The sequence below is a fragment of the Cydia splendana genome, chromosome 13 (assembly GCF_910591565.1).
Source record: "Cydia splendana chromosome 13, ilCydSple1.2, whole genome shotgun sequence".
In the NCBI taxonomy this organism is placed as follows: Eukaryota; Metazoa; Arthropoda; class Insecta; order Lepidoptera; family Tortricidae; genus Cydia; species Cydia splendana.
The window spans coordinates 19952297-19975202 of NC_085972.1; the positions used below are offsets into that span (position 1 = coordinate 19952297).

General features: G+C 38.9%; 2 protein-coding genes across 7 annotated transcripts; one reads left to right on the forward strand and one right to left on the reverse strand.

The window, feature by feature from the left end:
* Nucleotides 1-120: 120 nt before the first annotated feature.
* Nucleotides 121-22279, reverse strand: LOC134796274 (uncharacterized). Of its 6 annotated transcripts, none has more exons than XM_063768319.1 (6): nucleotides 21612-22279; nucleotides 11372-13198; nucleotides 10352-10540; nucleotides 8939-9060; nucleotides 8739-8833; nucleotides 121-2062 (listed from the first exon to the last, which is right to left on the reverse strand). In XM_063768319.1, exons 1-6 carry the CDS (start codon nucleotides 21699-21701, stop codon nucleotides 1995-1997), a joined length of 2391 nt encoding a protein of 796 aa, XP_063624389.1. In that variant the 5' UTR covers nucleotides 21702-22279; the 3' UTR covers nucleotides 121-1994. The 6 variants fall into 6 exon arrangements, with proteins under 6 accessions (XP_063624389.1, XP_063624390.1, XP_063624391.1 ...); XM_063768320.1 differs by having other exon boundaries at nucleotides 8705-8833; XM_063768321.1 differs by having other exon boundaries at nucleotides 8715-8833; nucleotides 21612-22278.
* On the forward strand, nucleotides 15504-20142 carry LOC134796473 (uncharacterized). Its single transcript, XM_063768665.1, has 3 exons — nucleotides 15504-16938; nucleotides 18048-18227; nucleotides 20080-20142. Exons 1-3 carry the CDS (start codon nucleotides 15541-15543, stop codon nucleotides 20140-20142), a joined length of 1641 nt encoding a protein of 546 aa, XP_063624735.1. The 5' UTR covers nucleotides 15504-15540.
* Nucleotides 22280-22906: the final 627 nt, after the last annotated feature.

The window sequence follows — 22906 nt, forward strand, 5'->3', positions numbered from 1 at the left end:
ACTCGCATATGCGAGCAATAGTGCAAGCGAGATGTACAGAAAGTAAATTACGTAGACGTGAGCGTTATGTCAATGTTAAAACTGATGGTAGAGGCTCTGGTTAAAAAAAAAAACAAACTTTAGTAATTACCTTTATTACAGAATTGTTTCACAATAATATTACAAAATAATCTCACTTTTTAGGGGGTTCACATTTAAATGGGTTATCCAAAACCGCAAAGGCGTACATGTCAAGTTATAAAAAGTTCCATACACGCAAGCTCATAGAAATACGTTTTGGCATTATTTCCTGTTCATTTTAAAATTACAAGATAGAGAATATTTTATAACTCCAGTATAATAACCATGATGTTCCTTCAAGAAATTAAAATCTCCCACTGTGGTATTAAAAAGAAAGATCAAAAATATATGACTAGATAATTAGGTTGCAATTTAAACATTGTGACTTGAAAGTAATAAAAAATCGATTACTTGACGATAAAAGCTAAGAAATCTCAGACTCTAAAACCTAAAAGTATTATAATAATTATAAAATTACAAGACCTTGTTTTAAACAGTCGTTTACATTAGTCAATACGGAAAAGTGTGGCTGTGTTTGTTTATTGCGAGTTTATACATTAGCTACTTGCATTTAGTGGCAAATGTATGTCGTTATTCACAAACGCACTTGGTGGTAACTAGTGGGAATAACCCGTCTTTATTTGTCATTTTGTTTTATGAATTTGTAAGAATGGGATAAAACTTATTTAACTAAATCAGGCCCGTAAAGTTTTATGAATAACGGGGTAAAGACTATGTGTAAACAGGCCCCAATGTCAGTCATAATTATTCCGTAGCCACACTAATACCCGTATTGACTTTACCTGATAGTGCAATACGATTATACAATCATTACCAAAAGCCTAAAACGAATTTTGGTTTTACCAAATTACCTACAATTAAGTATTATTAATTTTAAGGCAATTTTAGGGCTAATTTTGTGATATATTGAGAATAAGAGCACTTCTAAAAAAATTACACTTTTCTACCCATACTGGAAGTGTGTATTTTTTTAAGAACATAATAAAACTACAATTGGTGCGTTAAGCTAGGCACTTACGTTTGGAAGCTTCGCAAATGGAATAACGTTTTACAACCATACAATATCAATTAAATGCATTATTAGACATCTAAGATTATGTTTTTATAATAATAGAGAGACGTCGAAGTTTATTGGAATACGAAAAATACATATTTATACAGTCTTGCAACTTAATTATTTTAGAAACTGTAACTTATTTTATTATATTACTTGTGATTAATTCAATATTCGAATATTCATAATTTTAGAAAAATATTGTTTCGGTGAGAGAAATTGAGAATGATTCTCGTCATTTGTTATGGGACAATTATGTAGGTACATCATCTTGTTAGATAAAATAGTCTATAAATAATACAAATAAATAAGGTTACAATAAAACACTCAAAATCGATAATGCAATATTTCTAAACCATCAGCTGAATTAGAAAGTTAAGATCTTTAGCAATCAATGTTTTACGTATTCAGAGGTCTACCGTGAACATCGAAGTTCGAAAATGCAAGAGCAATATAGAAGCAGATACTTAACGATTTTCATGTTGGCGATAGGCCCTCTGGGCGCGTAGCCAATGAGCCAATCCTTAACGCTCCGTAGCGTATCCTATCTCTATCACTCTTCCACACTAGTGCGACACTGACAGTTGCGTTTCGTTCGCTACGGAGCGTTAACGATTGCACATTGACTACGCAGATCTAAATGCATTTGGCGAACCAAAAATCTCAACTTTGACGCGCGCGGCTACAGCCCAATATCAGCCTTCGTGCATTCCGGCAAGGTTCACGATGACGCGCCGCACACGATAGGCGTGGCGTTTGAAGTGTTAACGTCCTAACACTAATAATAGCCAAGTAGACATTATTAGGTACCAGGGAAGCAGAGTTGCGAGAAGCATCGCGGCAGGTATCGAGGGCGGTGTCAGCGCCACGGGCGGCGGCGCGGGGAAGGCATGTAGCGCGAGTTCAACTTCGTTCCGCTAAACGTCTCTGTGGATAAATAATATAATGAAACGTCTGTGACTTAACCGAAGGGTTCTACAACCAAAGAGTTAGAGTAATTCGCCAGTAACTGGCCACTGATAGTAATTGGTCACACTAAACTAAAAATTAATTCTATTCACCTATAAACAGAATTCATTTTAGTATAAGGCGGCTAGTTATTAAAGGCAGGCCAGCTATTGAAACCTTTTAGAAACCTTATAAATAGAATTCATTTTTAGTTTAGGGTGGCCAATTACTAACAGTGGCCAGTTACTGGCGAATTACCCTATTGATTGTAATAAAGAGGTATTAAAATCTAAAAATGTCTCCCTACTTTGACCGCCGAAACGGATGGCGCTGTACTGCGCCATGTTTTGTAGTTTTAAACGTCAACTTTTGACAATCAGAAGTTACGGAGCCGTACAGCGCCATCTCGTTTAGCTGTCAAATTCAAAGCACAAAATTGTCTTAGAATTAGAGTCTGTGCGGAAAGAGGAAGAGTCGTGGAATGGAAGGGAGCCCATACATTCTACGACTCTTCTCTTTCCGCACAGACTGACACATTTTCCTTAATCAATAACTGTTCGTCCAGTCATTATCGCATTCACTGCCAGGGGGCGTGGCCTAGGAACAAACTTGTATGACGGTGAACGCACATGTGCGTTGGGGGCAGTGAATGTGTTATATCCAAAAAACCGACCCTACCCGTGAATAATCAGTTCTTGGATTTTTTTTTCGTAGGTCCCTCGGGGGGGGTCACTGGGAGTGTAAATTCAAAAAGTAGACTGAATCAGGCTCCTGTGTATATTCGAAAAACGGTTTTTCTTGAATAACTCGGTCATTTTTGATTTTACAGTAAAACCGTGAGGACAAAAATTGTAGAAAATTTGATTCTCTACAAGTTTGTTTCTCTTCATTTATGCCGTAAAGTTGAAAATAAACGAGATAATTATAATATTTCGAATTTGTCGCTTTTTTAGGTCCAATTCAAAAAAACCGGCCAAGTGCGAGTCGGACTCGCGTTCCAAGGGTTCCGTATATTACACAATTTTTAACAATCAGTGCCGGATTAAGATATGTTGATGCCCTAAGGATTTCTAGGTGCCCCCTCTCCCTCGGGTCATCAAGATTACATTGATTTTTTGGTAAATTGAGAGAAGTTCATTGCCGCGTTACAGCTGAGAATGGAAATCAGTCACATCATTTTATCACGAAAATTGACAGTGCCGCAGCAGTAATGTTGCAACAGAGTACCTAATGCTGTTGCAGTCGCCACCCGAATGTCACCTTTATCATAGCTTAGAAAGTAATAGAAACGCGAGCGAAGCGAGCGCGGAAATTTTTCGATATAAAAACGCAATATGATAGACAGTTGTAAATTTTTACTTTTAGTATGGAAATCAGTCACATCATTTTATCACGGAAGTTGACAGTACTGCAGCAGTAACGTTGCAACAGAGTAATGTTGCTGCAGTCGCCACCCGAATGTCACCTTTATCATACCTTATAAAGTTATTGAAAACGCAAGCGAAGCGAGCGCGAAAATTTTTCGATATACAAACGCAATTTTACTTTTAGTCCCAACCAGGCGCGAATCCAGGATTTCATACAGAGAAGGGATGGGACAGTTTTCTATCAGCCTAGCTTCGCATAGGGCTCGATATTTCTTAGGCTTCGATATTCGAGGTTGTTTTCATGCATAAAATATGCAAGAAAGCAGAGCTTGGAATTGAATTGGCGAAGTGTGAGAAAGGCAGTAGGCCTAGCTGCGAAAGAGGAAAGCTTGGATTTGGATCCACGCCCAAGTGTAATTAAGGCAGAAGGCCTCGCATAAGACCTAACGCCGAACCGCAAAAGAGTGGGTTGAAATCGAATCTATGCATGTAATCACGACTCTTCTACTGCTACCGATTGTTTCCCAAAGAATTACGCGCCATTATTTTTGCAAATTAGCTTTTGGACAGCTAAAAAAAATCGTGTGGTAAAAACGATGTGTCTGTCCCTAATTTTAAAATTTGTTCACCTTTTTCAACCTGGCATTTTGGTGCCCCTCCTGAACGTGGTGCCCTAAGCACGTGCTTGTTTTGCTTATTGGTTACAAAGTCTTTATTAATTCAACCATTAAAGTCGACGAGTACAAAAAACTTTAAGCTAGCTCTCAATTTAACATTTTTTTTAAACATTATTTTTAATTTGACCTTACAATTACTCGTAAGTAGGTAAGACCGTTAAATATTTAAAATGATTATGTTATCAGAAAATTATCACCAATTACTCTAAGAAAACTACTACTCTAAGTAATCCGGCACTGTTAACAATGTATTTTTTATGTGAAACGTGAGTGAAATCTCTTTAAAAAATCCGTAGGGGTCGGATTAAAAACTGTAATTAAGTCCGACTCACGCTTGACTGTACATTTCTAATAGGTTTTCCTGTCATCTATAGGTATAGACCTATTTTATGTATTTTTTTCAAAATTTTAGACCTAGTAGTTTCGGAGATAAGGGGGGGGGGGGGAATGGTCATTTTTTGCCTATTTTCTTGAATAACTTCTAAACTGTTGATTCGAAAATTATAAAAAAAATTATTTGAAATCCTTACAATAAGCTCTTTCATTTGATATGTAACATGATATAGTTTGAAAAATATTTTTTTTCATTTTTTCATTTACCCCCCAAAAGTGGCCCCCATGTTTAAAATTCATTTGTTTACGTTACATGTCCGTATTCGGGTCACAAACTTACATATGTGTACCAAATTTCAACTTGATTGGTCCAGTAGTTCCGGAGAAAATCGGCTGTGACAGACGGACAGACAGACAGACAGACAGACAGACAGACAGACAGACGCACGAGTGATCCTATAAGGGTTCCGTTTTTTCCTTTTGAGGTACGGAACCCTAAAAATATCGTTTTGGTGCAAAAAAAGTTCGATCAAAAATTGTTCAGAATTTGATTCTCTACAACTTTGTTTCCCTTCATTTATGCCGTAATAAAAGCGTGGAACATAGGAGATAATATTTTGAATTTGTCGCGTTTTTCAGGTTTAATTTCTAAAATATCGATTTCGGGGGAAAAAAGGTGGGAGCCAAAATTGTTCAGAATTTGATTCTCTACAAGTTTAGTCCTCTTCATTTATGTCGTAAAGTTGAAAATAAACGAGAAGTTGAAAATATTTTGAATTTGTCGCTTTTTTCAAATTTAATTTCCAAACTATCGATCCTAGAAGAAAAATTGTGAGGACCAAACTTGTAGAGAATCAAATTTTCTACAATTTTTGTCCTAACGGTTTTACTGTAAAATCAAAAATGGCCGAGTTATTCAAGAAAAACCGTTATTCGAATATACACAGGACCCTGATTCAGTCTACTTTTTAATTTACACTCCCAGTGACCCCCCCGAGGGACGTGCGAAAAAAAATCCAAGAACTGATTATTCACGAGTAGGGTCGGTTTTTTGGATATAATGACTGGACTAACGGGACTCCCTCTGGTCGCATAATAACTTTTGTCATATTTTTAATTGTCATAACACTTTATGTATAAAATTGTAAGTCATAAAAATCTTTAGTCAGAATTATCCTGAGCATAACTGGGTTTTTGTCATAAATTAGTTATGTCATAATTTTTGTAGTCATTAATTTAATTCGCATAAAATTTTAAGTCATCTGCTTGATATCCATAATTGTTTTTCGTTCGAAGTATTGCAGTGCATAGTATTAATATAGTCATAAAAAATTAGTCATATATTTAGTGGTCATAAAAGAAACTAAACATAATAGGTAGGTTAGGTTCGTTAGGTTGCTTTAGATGCCCGAAGGGCAAACTACGCAGAAATAGGAGCCCCGCGTGAGCGGGGCTCCGTCGAATTAAGTGTTTGGACGAAGATTAGGGAAAAGGTTTTTTTCGAGGAGTTGTTGAGAGGCTAAAATTAGTTTCTTAAATTATTTATGTAAGCCATTATGGTTGAAAATTATTATGCTACAAAACGTTATACGTAAAAACCTTATAAATATCGATAAATATGCTTTTAGCTGGTATGACATTTGATTCATTATAATCAAAACCTATATGCACAAAAAATGTATGACAACTGCTGAGTATATCATCAAATATTATGGCTAAAAATGTATGACACAATATAATATGACTTTTCATTTGTATGCGCAATGATGATTATGACACAAGTTGTTATGCGCATCAAAGATATGACCTAAACTTGTATGCAACCCAATATGGACCCCTGGACTAACTTGTAGAGAATCAAATTTCCTACAATTTTTGTCCTCACGGTTTTACTGTAAAATCAAAAATGGCCGAGTTATTCAAGAAAAACCGTTTTATTGAAAAAAAAAAACATTTTTCGAATATACGCAGGAGCCTGATTCAGTCTCCCACTCCTTAATTACTCCCACCTCGCGCACGAAGGGTTCCGTACCATAATGAAAAAAAAACGGAAAAAAATGCAAAAAAAAAAACGGTCACCCATCCAAGTAGGTACTGACCACGCCCGACGTTGCTTAACTTTGGTCAAAAATCACGTTTGTTGTATGGGAGCCCCATTTAAATCTTTATTTTATTCTGTTTTTAGTATTTGTTGTTATAGCGGCAACAGAAATACATCATCTGTGAAAATTTCAACTGTCTAGCTATCACGGTTCGTGAGATACAGCCTGGTGACAGACAGACGGACGGACGGACAGCGAAGTCTTAGTAATAGGGTCCCGTTTTACCTTTTGGGTACGGAACCCTAAAAATGATATTTTTATCTTATCTTGTAATTGTAAAATACATCGTGTAAATGCAGCAAAAAAAACATACGAAATACGTACAGGCAAAATAACAGACAAGCCAAAAGAAAGCTAACTATTCATACGCATTACTTAAGGCGGCAGCCCGCTAGCTGGCGCGGGTGCACGGAGCGGGCGCACGCACCAGAGTGTGTTGCCATTTGGTTGCCATGCCATGGTAACCAACGAAGTATTCAGTCACCGATGGTAACCCATAAGATTTGACCGTTCGTGGACTAATATCTGTGTGTGTGGTCTAATACCATTCGAGAAATGTGCGCCAGAGTGCCATTGTAAGTAAAATCCGTCGCACGCGTCCGCGCCAATTATCGTTGCTGAAACCATGGTATAATAATATACTCCGCCTGGTACTCCATTCCGAGATTCGCGTATGACCTAACTGACACGCGCCTACGTCATCATGCTGTTTACAGGTTCTCAAACTTTGAAATGTGGGAGAATTTTAACCAACGGTGAAAATTATTTTAACGGCATTAATTTTAAGTTATTCATGTAGAAACATAGTAAAATAAAACAAATCTAATGTATTAAATTAAACTTTATTTATCTATACAAGACAAACGTTTGAAAAACTAATTCACAGTTACACATTAATTACCAAGCTTACGACGTGAAAAGTTTGGAAAACACTGCGACTGCTGACACTGAGCGAGAAGGAAATAACAATTAACACGCGTTCGACAAGGATGACGGTCAGGGCATGAAGTTATCTAGATCCGAATTGTCAAATGTGCACAGCGCTATCCTGTGTTGCCAGTAGTATAAACAGAATTACCCGAAAGTCTGAAATTTCTTTCGTGAATCGGAAGATATTGCTAACGAGTAATTAAAAATGACGTGTTATTGTAAAATTTAAGCTAAAATACATATAAATGAAAATTATAAAATTATAAAGAAATATTTTAACTTATTAACCATAGGTATAATGTACCCATGTAACATGTTATGTTGAAATAAAGTGGCAATGTTATTGTGACGTAGGCCCGTGTCACTCTGGGAATGGAAGACCATGTTTTATTAGACCATGGCTGAAACAATGTTTCGTACCCGCTCACCCGCCCCGTGCAACCGCGCCATCTAGCGGGCGCCCTATAACGACACGTTTTGTGCATACTTTGCATCACAAATAGCAAAATAAACATGCTAACCCTGCCAGCATGCGCAAACATTTTTTCTACAGGCAACGTTCAAAACTAGCTATGTTTCACGAAGGTACGTTACAATTTTTCAAATAATTTGACTAGACATTTACGGGTTACTCTTAATTTAATGCATTATCATAGATCAAAGGTATTTTTGACGTTATTGAAAATATCTTTTTAAATATCTTCAGGGATTTGCAAACTTTTTACAGTTGAGCGAAATAAAATACATAGTTATAGTTATATCCCTTGTAAAATTTGTGGTTCTAAAACTGTAACATATTACTTATCTATTGATGCAATAAAAAATATCTACTTAGGTAGGTAGGTACTTAAGTAGCCGAACATTTGGTAATAAGTGAGAATTCATATAATCACTAAAACAAAATCTGCTTATATGGTCGTTTTAAACCTATCCAAGTAGCAATTTTTTTTCCTATATGTCCCCCCTTTTACGGTAGGTATATAAACATAATCATCCTCAAAACAATTTGAAAACTAAAGTAATGCCGCTAAGCACAAAATTTACTATCTCTCTCTATACCTCGTGGCATTGACCGCCGGCATCATGGGCGGGACAGCAATATAATTACCCGCGCCGCGTGCGTACGAATTATTTGTGCTTAGCGTCCTTACTTTAACTTGAACTCTCAAAACCCGCCACCGATAAAACATTGTGCGTAAAATTGCATCGTACCTCCGCTCACCTGGCAACATTTAATGTGCGTTACCGTAGTGGGACTGCGTCATCGTCGAGTGCGAGCCGGAGCGCGGCGGCGGCGCGCGCGCGGGGAACGCGCCGCTGTGGCTTTGCGACATTACGTCCCTAACACACAAGTTTACTTTTAACATTGGTTAATATCTTCCAGCTGTAGCTTTCTATGCCTGATCCATAATCTACATAAAAATCTTGTCAGTGTACAATACTTACGTTCTGTAGGGTCGGGCCGGTTTCTGCCGGCGGCGCTCCCGGTCCGCTGCGATGAGGGCGCAGCGCTCCGCTGGCGTACTTGCCACGAATGTGTCGTGGAGTGAATAACAAGCAGCCGTGATCTGTTACATTTAAATTCATCATTTTACAAATATTCCTACTACTAAATAAAAGATTTCCTTCCAAAAATGACAGATTTCCTAATTTCAAAAAGCCCAAAATGCAAACTTGCTGCAGCGTCGTTGTTCGGCACCGTCAAGTCATCCTGTCACCCGAAAAAGATTCATATAATTTTAATTTTATAGTAAGAAATAGGAAGTGGTCTTAATTCTTAAATAAATAAAAAACTGCTGTACCTACTGCTGGCTGTACCTAAATGTCTAAGCGAGGGACAGATATCAAACAAAATATTACCTCGTAATAAAAAAAAAGATGGAGTCCATATAAAGAGATACTCTTGATTTAGATAGAATTCTTCATATTGACAATCGGTAACCGGTCTACTTCCACCTCATTGGTACCTATTCGGAAAACTCATTTAAATAAAATAATGTCTTGAAAAAGGGCTGTAGAGTGTATCTTAGATTTTAAAGATGGCTACATGATGATTTGGAAATCTGGCATTTTGTGAATGAAGATTGAACAATAATTGATTAATGGACTAGTTCTTTAGACTCTAGACATTCAGATATGTTTCTGAAACTCTGACAGTATCGTATTCAATTCAATCACCTATTATAAGTCACATTCTGGCACCGCGCGTAAGTGTACCTAAGTACCTACCTACAGATGATGACGATTTGTTAAATACCTGATAAGATAATACTTAATAATCCCAAAATATATAATATAAAATAAAGTGCTTGGACACCATAGCAAGCGAAGCGAACTTAGACAATACAAATAGAAGTTTTCACACACGGCTGCTTTCAATGGGACTATGAACAATCGAACATAGGTACCTACCTACATAACATAGCTACAATTGCCAATTTAAAGAGAGCGAGATTTGGAGATTCACAAATAAGAGCTTAGTCTTGAAGGATGTAAAACTAATTCCTTAAGAATCAACTCTTAACAAACTGGCATTTGCGAATTTTGGACATTCTCAGGTTAGAGAAATCTTGATGTAACAAATAAAAAAATAAATTAAATTACCTTCAGAATTAATTCTCGGCACTTGGTCATTTGGTTTAGAGAATGCGAGTTCTGTGTCTCCTTTAAACAATCTACATTTTTGAACATTTCCATGACTTTCCAAATCCCAAGCCTGTATGATTAAAGCCATAAATATCACCTGCTGTGTCCACATGTGAACCCCGATATTATGATGCATCTGTAGCGCACAAAGCAGAGCATCCCAGATGGTCTGTATGTAGCTGGCTCAAACTTAAAAATTCTTCCACTTCTTACCTGCTGAATAAGCCGCCGATGCAAGTCTACATCAGCTCCCCTGATCCCTGCTCTGTCCTGGTGCATTTGCAGCGCACAGAGCAGCGCATCTTTGATCGTCTGGACGGTGGCTTGAACCCTCTCAGTACGGAGCAACCGGCGCACGAGGTAGCCCTTCGCGTGTGCCACTATGGTGGAGGCCGCGGCCAGCTATAACCGTCACCACACGGTGCAGTGAATGGGATTGTACATAAAAATGTGGCAAATTGTTGAAATAGATGGTGTATAGGAAAAGGAAAGGATGGAGGACGGAAAATAGGAGATGCTTTTAAAATAGGAGTAGGAAGAAGAATTTTACTATTCCCGAAAAATGCATATGTACAGATATTAAGGGAATGGAAAACGTGAAGAAGTATTTATTCGAATGGCAATGTTGAGTTGGGTAAAGCGTAATAGCAAAAGAGTCAAAACAAAATATGTGTATGACCGAGAAACTGCAATTTAAATGAGAAATCGGAGTAGAAACTTCTTAAAAAGTAGTCGAAAGAGAAGAGCAGGGAGTGCTATAACCAAAATATTGACGTGGAGTGGACCAATTTTATTTCATATTTGCAGATGAAAGATGAATCGGCAGGATACCTATAGGTAGGTCAGGAACTCAGGAATACTTAGGATCAGGACTAGAAAGTGCTAGTGCGGGGTGTGGGAAGCACTCGGACATTGTAAGCAGTGGAAGCAATGACGGTCACTGAGCACAAAGTGCACAAGAATATAAATCCAAGTAGATACAAATTATGAACTTTATATAATTTATTTTCAAAATACGTAAATTTACAATGATTGCTACTAGTTTTAAAATTGTAGTTTTAATTTCTCCAGGTTCTGTGTACCTACTATTTCATGTCAAAAGATTTTTACCAAAATTTGTCATGTAACCATTTTATTTTTCCATTCAAACCTAATAAGAATTTAAAGCAAAACTTATACTCGAAGTTTTGATTTAGAAAGCCAGATTTTAGATGATATTTTGCATAAAATTACCTGCTCAGGCGTTGGCGGCAACCTGGATTGAACGGGACGTGAAACACGTGCCGGCACCTGCACAGAATGTTCCACGCTCCGTACCGCACTGCGCGAAGACGTCTGCTTTTCCATGAAAGTCGGTTCATCACTATCAGAAGTAAATGTCACGTTTAGCCCCGCCAACGTATCGTTCGTTCGATCGGTCAATATCGGTTCAAACTCTCTGTCCGAAGACGAAGTATCGTAACTAAGTTTTCTAGAAGTTCTCGTCCTTTTTGGTGAGTGAGTGCGCGTTCTACTTCCATCTGTAGGGCTTCCGGGTTGGTTCTGTATCTTTATACTACCAGTGATATCTTTACTCATTTTCAAAACAACAGCACACTTGTTTAAATTATTGTGGGTGTCGGTTAGAGTGCTTGTTAAAGAGTCTGGTGACTTGTGGTTTATTAACTGACTCAAACTGACGGGTCCTCGGTCCACTTTGTCGGCCCACGCGTCCTTCGCTTCGACTGGCGATTTAGGACATATAGTTTTCAGTTGTCTGTAAAGTATGCTGTTTTGCTCGTCGAAAACTTGCTGTAGTAACATTTGCTCGCGTTTTTGCTTTTCAACTAAGTTTGCCATCTGTAGAAGCTGCTGATTTTGTATTCTATCATATAACTCTTTTACTTTAGTAGCTGGATCCTCACATTCTGATATTAGTTTCTTTGGTGACGGTTGGATATTGTTATTTGATTTTGGTTCTTTTACATTTGTTGAATTTGTGTCTGCATATGGACTTGGAGTGCACTTTTTAGGCTTCTGGTTCTGAACAGGTTCTGATTTCAGAGCTTTTCCAGGTAAGCTGGGTCGCCTCGGCTTTTCAGATACAGATTTAGATCTGTTTGGAGTTTGCTGAGGTTTTTTAACTGTGGATTTAGGGAGGTTCTTATTATCAACTGGTTTAGTTTGTGCTGTTTTTTGCTTTAGCTCGTGAGCCATGGATGACCATTTGATTTTAGCTGACTCTAAGTCCCAACTTCTTCGTTTTTTTGGTGTATTCAGGTTTGACAGTGAGTCGCTCATGGAAATAGAGGTCACTTCTACTCCAGTGCTCAGAGATTGTACTTCTAAATGAGCTAAAAGCATCGGACTTGGATTAAGCACTGTGTAGGAACTTTGACGAACTAAAGTAGATGCATCTTTGACACTCTCGCTGTTAATATTATTTAAAGAGCCTGTAAAACTTTTAGAACCGAGAGATGCAGGTCCATCTGTCATTGTCATATCTGGAAAAACATCAGATAAAAGTGGTTCTACTTTACTAATGTTGAATTCAACCTTTAACAAGTCTACTATTTCTCTTTCTGGTTTCTTGCCATCAAAAGAAATTTCATCATCAGTTAATTTCTCTAGTTCAGTAATTTTCTTAGGAGTAGTGTTACAATCTCGTTCGGGAGGATCAATAGGTTGTGGTGTGTGTTGTGAACTATTGATCTTATCCTTGCTGTTGCTAATATCATTTTGGAGGCTATTTACTGAGAACTTTGGCAGACTGTGTGATGCATTACTGGAAGAAACACTATTGCACAAGTCCGGATAATTAGTGTCTGTGTTGGTTGTAGAAGCGGATAAAGTTTCTTCAAGTTTGTCTTCTCTAAATGTTGTAATAGTATTGTCAAAGACTTGTAGGATTTGCTCATGCGGTTGTTCATACTCCTGTGGCAACTCAGGGGCGTCAGTGTTGTCCTGAGCCAAGTCTTCATCACTGTCGCTGACATAAGCTTTTAGATCCACTATCCGTTTCTCAACTTCTTTGGCAAGAAGTTTGTAATATTGCATTTCTTTCCGACATTCTTTGGAGAGCTAGAAATTAAGCATTTTTTAGAAATAAACTTTAATCTAGTTAAATAAAGCTAAAATAAGTAAAATAATTATAGATACAGCAAGTTCAACAAGTTTGGTATGGATGTCTATTGTTTATCCTCTAACTGTCATGTACATTTTATCTTAGTTTGACTACCATTTCATATGTATCTCTCAGTTACTTAAAGGTTAGCTGGAAGAGATCCCTTAACGGGATAAGTTCGCCTTTGTACACATTTACTGTTTTCTCTCTGTGTTATGTAAATAAATAATAATAATAATAATAATGTCACAGTCGTTGGGTATTGAGGACGAGGGTATTAGACGGTCGGTGAAGGAGCGCTTTTTCAGTCGGCTCACAAAAGTCCTTAACAGTCTTTTGTCAGGAGGCAACAAAGTGCGCGCCTTCAACGCCTGGGTAATGCCCCTACTCACATACTCCTTTGGCATACTAAGGTGGACTCAGACCGAGCTGGACGCCCTGGATCGGAGGGTCCGGTCACTGCTCACCACACATCGCATGCTACACCCACGCTCGTCAGTTATGAGATTGTACATCCCACGGAAGTGTGGAGGCCGAGGCTTCCTAAACGCCAAGGATCTCCACAACCGCGAGGTGTACAATCTCAGGAATTATTTCCTTAACAACGAGTGTGGGATGCATCGTGATGTGGTGGCAGTAGACAGGAACCTCACGCCGCTCTCCTTGGCAAACGAGAACTGGCGCAAACCTGTGGTACTAAGTACTGCGGATCGCAGGGCGGCATGGGAGAGTAAGGTGCTACACGGGCGGTTCTACAAGGCCCTCACGGGACCCGATGTGGACCTGCTCGCGTCGGTGAACTGGTTACGATTCGGGGACCTCTTCGGAGAAACCGAGGGTTTTGCCTGTGCAATTGCGGACGAAGTGATGATGACGAACAACTATCGGAAATATATCCTGAAGGACGGTACGGTCGACATTTGTCGGGCATGCCGCCGTCCCGGAGAGTCACTCAGGCATATTATTTCCGGTTATTCTCATCTTGCTAACGGCGAGTACTTGCACAGACATAATCTCGTAGCCAGAATTATTCACCAGCAACTTGCTCTTCTATATGGCCTTGTGGACCGCGAAGTACCGTACTACAAGTACTTACCTGCGCCTGTTCTCGAGAATGGTCATGCCACGCTCTATTGGGATCGATCTATCATCACAGACAGGACTATTGTTGCCAATAAGCCTGACATCGTGCTGATAGACCGATCGCAGCGCCGGGCCGTGCTCGCCGACGTCACCATCCCCCATGATGAGAATCTCGTGAAGGCCGAGAAGGACAAGTCCAGCAAGTACCTAGACTTAGCTCATGAGATTACCGCCATGTGGGATGTTGACTCGACGATCATTGTTCCGATAGTCGTGTCAGCGAACGGTCTCATAGCAAGGAGTCTCGACCAACACCTAGAGAGACTCTCGCTGGGTGGTTGGATCAAGGGTCAGATGCAGAAGGCGGTAATTTTGGACACGGCGCGTATAGTACGTCGGTTCCTCACTCTGCGGCCCTGACCACCGGCAGCTTGGGCCAAGCCCCGCTGCCGGCGGCACCCTAGGTTACGTTTTTTTTTATAATGTGTTTATATGTATTTTTTATTGTTTTGTAAGTGTTTTTATATTTTACTTTTATATTCATATTATAACAAACCTAACTTAAGACGAAAAATAAATAAAGAGAATAATAATAAATATTATAGGACATTTTTACACAAATTGACTAAGCCCCACGGTAAGCTCAAGAAGGCTTGTGTTGTGGGTACTCAGACAACGATATATATAATATATAAATACTTAAATACATAGAAAACAACCATGACTCAGGAACAAATATCTGTATCATCATACAAATAAATGCCCTTACCAGGATTCGAACCCGGGACCATCGGCTTCATAGGCAGGGTCACTACCCACTAGGCCAGACCGGTCGTCAAAAATGTACTTGTTTTGTGCAATAAAGTGTTTACTACTACTACTACTACTGCCCAGACATCATAAGATCATAATCATAACATAACAAGTTTCAAATTAGAATGGAACAGGGGACCTTTTCATTAGTTTTTATAGGCCTCTGGGTGGCTAGAGGTTAACACATTCACTGCCCCCGACGCACATGTGCGTCCACCGTCATACAAGTTTGTTCCTAGGCCACGCCCCCTGGCAGTGGATGCGTTAATAATTTTGAAGTTGCGCGCGGGCGCTAGTGAGCGACGGACGCGGCGAATTATTATTTCTCGAATTCGTACGGTTCAAGGTCACACGCGCGCAGTTTGTACACAAGCAATGATTTCAAGATTGTGCCTGTATTTAAATGGATAAGATGGATAAAGATAATCTTTCGGAAAGTGATCAGTGTGATGACAGGGAGAAGAATAACGACGTGGTTTGTGACGAAAGTGAGGTTATGGTGTTTGGCGGTGGTGAAAACATGGAAAGCGAGCATTACTTAGAGTTAGATCGGCCCTCTAAAAGAGGTAGGGAGATAAATGGAGAGGAGCAGTGGACTAGAGTGGGCCGAAGGGCAAAAAGATTCAACAGAAGGGGAGTTAATAATGTCGCGACGGGAACTGCGGAAGAAATAACTTTTATGACCGAAGTTTGTATTACGTGTACAGAAAAACTACCGAAGCAATTTGGATTAGCGAAACTATTAAAAGCCGAAGGGATACAGGGCATAACACGAATAAAATACGTTAATGAGTACAAAGTGTTGATCCACTGTAGTAGTGATACCAGTGCTGAGTCGCTAATTCAATCAAAGCGCTTTAACGAGGGTGGCTTTAAATGTCATAGAACGCTTGAAAAGAATCAGTCGTATGGTGTTATTTTTGATGTTGACCTTGAGATGACTGAGGAGGAGATATTACAAGATCTTGTAAGTGAGACGGCGATTTTGGCAGTGAAACGTTTGAAACGCAGGAATACGGCTGACGGAAAGTGGGTAACAAGTGAAGCTGTTAGAATTACCTTTAAGGGCGCATCTCTGCCGACATATGTTTATATTTATGATACTAGAACCAAGGTCGCTCCATATAACTATCCTGTAACACAGTGTGCACGGTGCTGGCGGTATGGCCACACGGTTAAAATGTGCCCTTCTAGTAAAATTGTGTGCCCTAAATGCTCAGAGAATCATCCTAATTGCACGACGACAATCTTTCAGTGCAACAACTGCTCGGGTCGTCATATGGCAATGGCGAAAGTATGCCCAGTGTATGTGAAAGAACGGAAAATAAGAGACCTGATGACAAAATTTAATTGTTCATATAAAAGGGCGCTTGCTATGTACACTATTCATATTCCGTCCCCAATGTTTACACCTGAGATATTGCCACAAGAACCGTCTCAACCAGTTGAGTCACAAGCTCTATTTGAACAATCTCAGGATACTCGGGAACCTCCTACAGAGAAAGATGAGCTTGAGAAGTCTAGCTACTCTGGGTCGGTTAAAACAAACTCAACTAAAGTCAACTCTAATAGGATAGTGAATGCAAACAAGAAGAAAAGTGTGAAAAATAGGAAAGATCAAGCGGAGATTTTATTTGATGACAACATGTCGGTTAAGAGTGTCAGTGAAGGTGGTCCCAAGAGCCAAGAAGAACGATCGGAGCACAAAGAAAAAATTACCTGGCAGCTGTTGTTGGCTAAACTTAAGAGGAAACTGTTTGAAGAGGAAGGTGTTGCATGGAGAGATAAGATCAAAAGTTGTGTGAGTACCTTTTTAGAGGGGACAATATCAATAGTTTTACAGTATATGAAGGATCTGCCAGGCTTAAGCTTTATAAAAGAATTATGGACCGTAACAACTCACACATCACCCTAAATGTAATACAATGGAATGCCCAAAGCATTCGCCCTAAACGACTAGAATTTGAATCGCTATTACATCAAGAAAAGATACACCTTGCTTTAATAAGTGAGACATGGCTTGACCCAGCTAGCCAATTCAAGATAAGTGGTTACAACATATTCAGATCTGATCGTGGCGATGGATATGGGGGTGTGGCAGTGTTAGCTCACAAATCAGTTAAAGCACAACAATGTAATTCTCAACTAACCAACACACATATTGAATTGATCCATATGAAGATACTAAACTGTAGTTTCTTAGAAAATGTAATATCAATATATTGTCCACCGACGGCTTATACTACACAGAGGGACTGGGACCAGATATTTACACTAGCTGACGGGAAATGCCTTGTAGCAGGGGATTTAAATGGCCACCACACTAATTGGTCAATAAAAATGGATGTGAGAGGGGAACAGATTCATGATTCTAGTGTTGAAAAGGGTCTTGTTACCCTGAACAATGGTACTCACACGAGAATGAAATTGGTGAACGGCGCAGTACAGAAATCTTCCCCTGACGTTACTCTGGCTTCTGCAGATATAGCTTTAAAGTTCAATTGGTCAGTACTTAACGAAAATCTTGGCAGCGATCACTTAATGATTAAATTAAATACCGATATTAATAAGTCTGATAGACATAAAAACAGACGTAACTTTAGAAAAGCCGACTGGGCAAAGTATAGAGCCACTGCACAAGAAGAATTCACGGACTTGATCCTTCCAGAGAACCCACAAACGGCATATGACAAGTTCATTGATGCTATGGACAGAGCTGCGAATGCCTCAATTCCTATAATTAAAATATGTGAGAATCCTCTTCGTCAGCAAAAATTTACTCCAAGACCCTACTGGAATCAAGATATATCTAAGGCCGTTGCAGAGAGACGTCGAGCGTTGGCAATCTTCAGACGGAACCCTACACCGGATAATTTATCTGTTTTACAAAATAAAGTTAGTGTTGCTCAGCGGCTGATTCGACAAGGAAGCGCTAAGGCTTGGCAAAAGTTTTGTGATAGTGTTGATAGTGCTACATCCTCTAGTGAAATGTGGAACAAAATGAAATGGCTGAAGGGCTACAAAGCACCTAGAACAACAATAAGCCGCGAGAAGGCTGAGCATCTGTTAGGCAGTTTAGCACCAGATTATGTAACACCCGCAGCCCCTACCTTTGCTAGCAATAGCATATGTTTGTCGTCGCCGATTTCGGTACATGAATTAAAGAACGCTATCAAACAATCTGATACAGCACCGGGCATGGATGATATATCCTTTTCTATGATTAGGCATCTTCCAGATGTAGCCAAACATGTACTGGTAAATATATTTAATATATTTTTATTTAGCAGCTTTGTCCCGATACAGTGGCGCAGCGTTCAAATAGTTCCTATACCGAAACTCGGTGCAGACACAAGGCAAGATGTGACCTTTAGACCAATTTCTCTGCTGTCCTGTCCATGCAAGATATTTCACACAATTCTTACACGTAGACTAGAATGGTATATCGAAAAGGGAAACCATTTTTCAGATGAGACTATAGGTTTCAGGAGATTCAGATCTTGCATGGACAATTTAACTAGGCTAGTTTCACGAATCCAGACTGGGTATACCAACGGGCTTGCCACGGTGGGCTGTTTCGTTGATATAGACAGTGCTTACAATAATGTTAGTTTAACTTGTCTCCTGAAAACACTAGACCACCTTGGTGTGGACAATGTTATCTGTAAATATCTTTGGCAGTTTTTACATTCACGACAACTGGCTATAGACTTGTCGGGTCATGAATCCTTAGTTCGAGTTACGGGAATGGGTTTAGCACAGGGGGACCCCTTATCTCCTTTACTATTTAACATAGCGACTCTAGATATTTGTAAACAGCTGGGAGATATATTTGTATCACAATATGCAGATGATTTTGTACTTTATGCCAGCCGCAAACACCTCTCGGATGCAGTTAATGCAGTACAGGATTCCTTAAATATTCTTAATAGCACAGTAGAAGGAATGGGTCTTAATGTATCACATAAAAAAACTAAAGTCTGTGTATTTGTTAGAGGTCATCCTAGGAATGTAAACAAATATAGAGTAAATTTACAGATAGGCAGCAATAAGGTGCAACAGGTTGATTGTGTGAAATATCTAGGTATGTGGTTAGATAGAAGCCTAAAATGGGGAAGACACATAAATGAAACCCGTGAGAAAACATTGAAATTTCTAAATGTATTTAAGGTTCTAGCTGGAGCAAAGTGGGGTGTCCATCCAACCCATCTTAGGCGCCTATATATCTCTATCCTACGTAGTAGACTGGATTATGGTTGTTTTTTGTACGATATTAGTGTTAAAAACCATTTATGCAAACTGGACAGAGTGCAAAACCAAGCTATGCGGGTTATTGGCGGATTTATAAGAAGTACCCCAATACATGTCATGGAAAGTGAGCTGTGCATACAGCCCCTCTTTGTAAGGAGGAAATACCTGGCGGCTAAGTTTTATTTAAGAGGCAAATGCTTGGAACATAATGCTACAATACATGTGTTAAAAGAACTAAATAGGGCATGTGAAAATAGGTATTGGAGAACAAAGAAAAAGCCGCTACTCATTGAAACTTATAACCAATTCTGTAACCTCCCAGTACAATCACATGAGCAATTACCTATGTACTCAATGAATAGTTGGATAAGTAGCTACGATTTATCAAATAATATATATGTTTTTATAGAGGGTTTAGAGACTGCCAAAAAACATGTGAACCAAATAGATTTATATAGGTTATGTAATGATCTCTTAGAAAGTAAGTATAGCACATTTTATAAGCTGTTTACTGATGGGTCCAAGGAGAAACAAGGATGTGGGGCGGCTTTTTTTGACCCTCAGGTGGATTTCCGGGGAAAGTTTAACATACAAGCTGATATATCTATTATGCACTGTGAACTTATTGCCATAGCCGAAGCGTTGTCATATGTAGAGTCTATAGACCATAACAAATGTGTAATTTTGTCAGACGCAAGGAGTGCCCTTTCACATTTGGCTCGGTTACCCTCGAGCAGTCGAGGGCATCCGATAGCCTACACCATCCTTGAATCCATCAACAAACTTCGTACACTAAATAGGGAAGTGATTGTACAGTGGATACCTTCTCATGTTGGCATCATGGGTAACGAGGAGGCTGACCGAGCAGCAAAACTTGCAATAACCGACGGTATTCCATACCGTTGTATACCAGTACACAGCGAAGTACTAGGTAAAGTTAGGATTAGTTGCAGGCAGATGTGGAGGGAATACTTTGATAAGCGGTCTCTCACTAAAGGAATCTGGTACCGAACAGTTCAATGTCAGCCCCCTCAGGTCCCCTGGTTTGACAAAAAGCTTAGCAGGAAACAGGTAGTATCACTCCTCAGACTTCGTTCCGGGCACATTCCGTCAAACAAATTCAAGCACCTGATGAAACTAGCGGCTTCACCAAATTGCCAAGAGTGCGATAAAATAGAAGATGTTCACCATGTGTTGATGGAATGTGTCCGTAATGAGGCGCTGAGGAATGACATGACATTTATTAAATCTACCAACATAGGTAGTTGCAACATCGTCCTGGCATCGCCACTATCAGACGAGGCCAGGTTGATGTGCAAACTATACTTATATGTGATGTAGTGGTGTAGGTAATACTTCACTACTACATCATTATTACTATTAGATCTCATTACGGGGGTGACATTGTCACTGCGTGACAAAACCCCTTAAAAAAAAAAAAATAAAAAAAAAAAAAAAAAAAAAAATTTTGAAGTAACCCAGACAACACTGATGCTAATATGTTGTGTTTAAAGGCACCAACCAAATACGAACATAGTCAGATAAAAAAACTAAACAAATTAGTACAGAGTGTACCAGAATAGATTGTTCCTTTTACCCATCAACTCCCAGGCACAGCTAAAAACCACCTTGGAGTCTTAAATTTAGAATGGATTATTAACTTTCATTGCCAACCCAATATCATGTCTGTAAAAAGCGAGGAGTTAATACATTAAAAAAATATTAATTCATACAATATATGGCTATAAGAAGTTGTGTGTAACCACAGAATAAGTAATAGTACTGCCGTACAGAAAGGAAACTTCCTACAAAACCGAAGTTTGACAGCGGTTCAGGGTCGAATCATGCTATCCTTTTTTAATATATGGCACTATCACTTTCGGCTATTTAGGGTTGTCAAAATTCAAGTGATTATCTTATCTGTGGTCGTGCACGCAAAAGGAAGTCAAGTGGTGCCAACCCTAATAATTGCTCGGAGCAATGCTGAGCCGAGCGGAGCCGAGTTTGGCCGAAGTCAGGAGTTTCGCACCCCTGGTGTAACTCTCTGACCATTGGTAGACCTTATATTTTAGCAATAAGCTTTATAAAATGTCACTTGGAAGTGTGGATTATGGTACACATTGGTTAATTGGTCAAATAGTGCATAATATACTTAATATTCGGTCACTGACTTGCCTACAGCTTTACTAAACTTACACTTAGCTTATTACAGTTATTACTCACAAGTGGTGGCAGCAGTGGCACTCCATTTATCTTCATGCAGGACACATATTGCCCGACTTGACGGGACTTAACGTCCCACGGGTCGTTCATGCTTATTTAATTAAATTACATCGGCAAAAACTTTATCCCGATCGCTCACTGAAAATACGCTCGCCTGTCCCGCTACACCCGAACTTGCTAACTCATCCACTCCCCGCTCACTCGCATAGGAAATTGCGAATCACTTTTGAAAGTTTCCCCTTAATCGCCGCTCTGATTTCGAGCCCACAAGGAAACCACTTTCGTTAAAAGCCGACGGCATGTACCGATGAAGTCACGGCCTGATTACGTCAGTTAATAACAACTTTAAACAATTTACGACCACTTTAATTATAAGCTTATCCGAATCACCGTTAATTAAACTTTTTAATATAATGATACGTTAGCACGTTCACTTGAACTGTTTTGGGTAATTTGAATTAATACGAAGTCCGTAAAGATATGGTAAAGATAAAGGTTTTTGAAATTGAAATAAAAGTTGTTTTGTTTGAATATGCAAACGCTAATATTTGTTATTATTTCACACACCCAATAACAGCAACGATATTTTTGCCTGTTATTTCAATAGCCAATAGTATTTTTTCCCCAAAATTACGAAAAAGGGACGACTACAACGGAAACACACTCGGCGCTTGAACTGTCAAATGGTGTGTTGTGTTGCCATGACGACGTGAACCGTTATTGTTATGGTTACGAACGAAGTAAGTACACCACAAACTTTCGATGCAAATAATATACTGATAAAAAATACTTATATTTAATAAAAAAGTTAGTTTAAGTTTTGTAGGTAGTTCTATATTTTTTTAGGTATTAGTTTTAGTTTTGTAGGTAGTTTTAATTTTAGGTTACTTTTTATTCTAAGTTTGTTATCTTAATTTGTATCCAAAATGTATTTCTTAAAACTAAATCTAAATCTGCCAATTGCTTTCGGATGTATCCTGATCGGTACTACATAAATATATAATGTAAAATAAAACTAAGTTTTTAGAAAAAGCCGTAGCCGTAGTAGTTTGATATAAAAAAAAATAGAAAGAGAACAGATAAATATTAGCTCTGAAGATGAGTTTTCTAGTAATTTTTTTTAATAATATTTATACTGGGTCAAGCAGATCTTGTCAGTAGAAAAAGGCGGCAAATCTGAAAAATGTAGGCGCGAAAGGATATCGTCCCATAGAAAATTTGAATTTCGCGCCTTTTTGTACTGACAAGATTTGCTTGACCCAAGGGCCCAACGTTTTCTGTTCTCTTTCACGTCG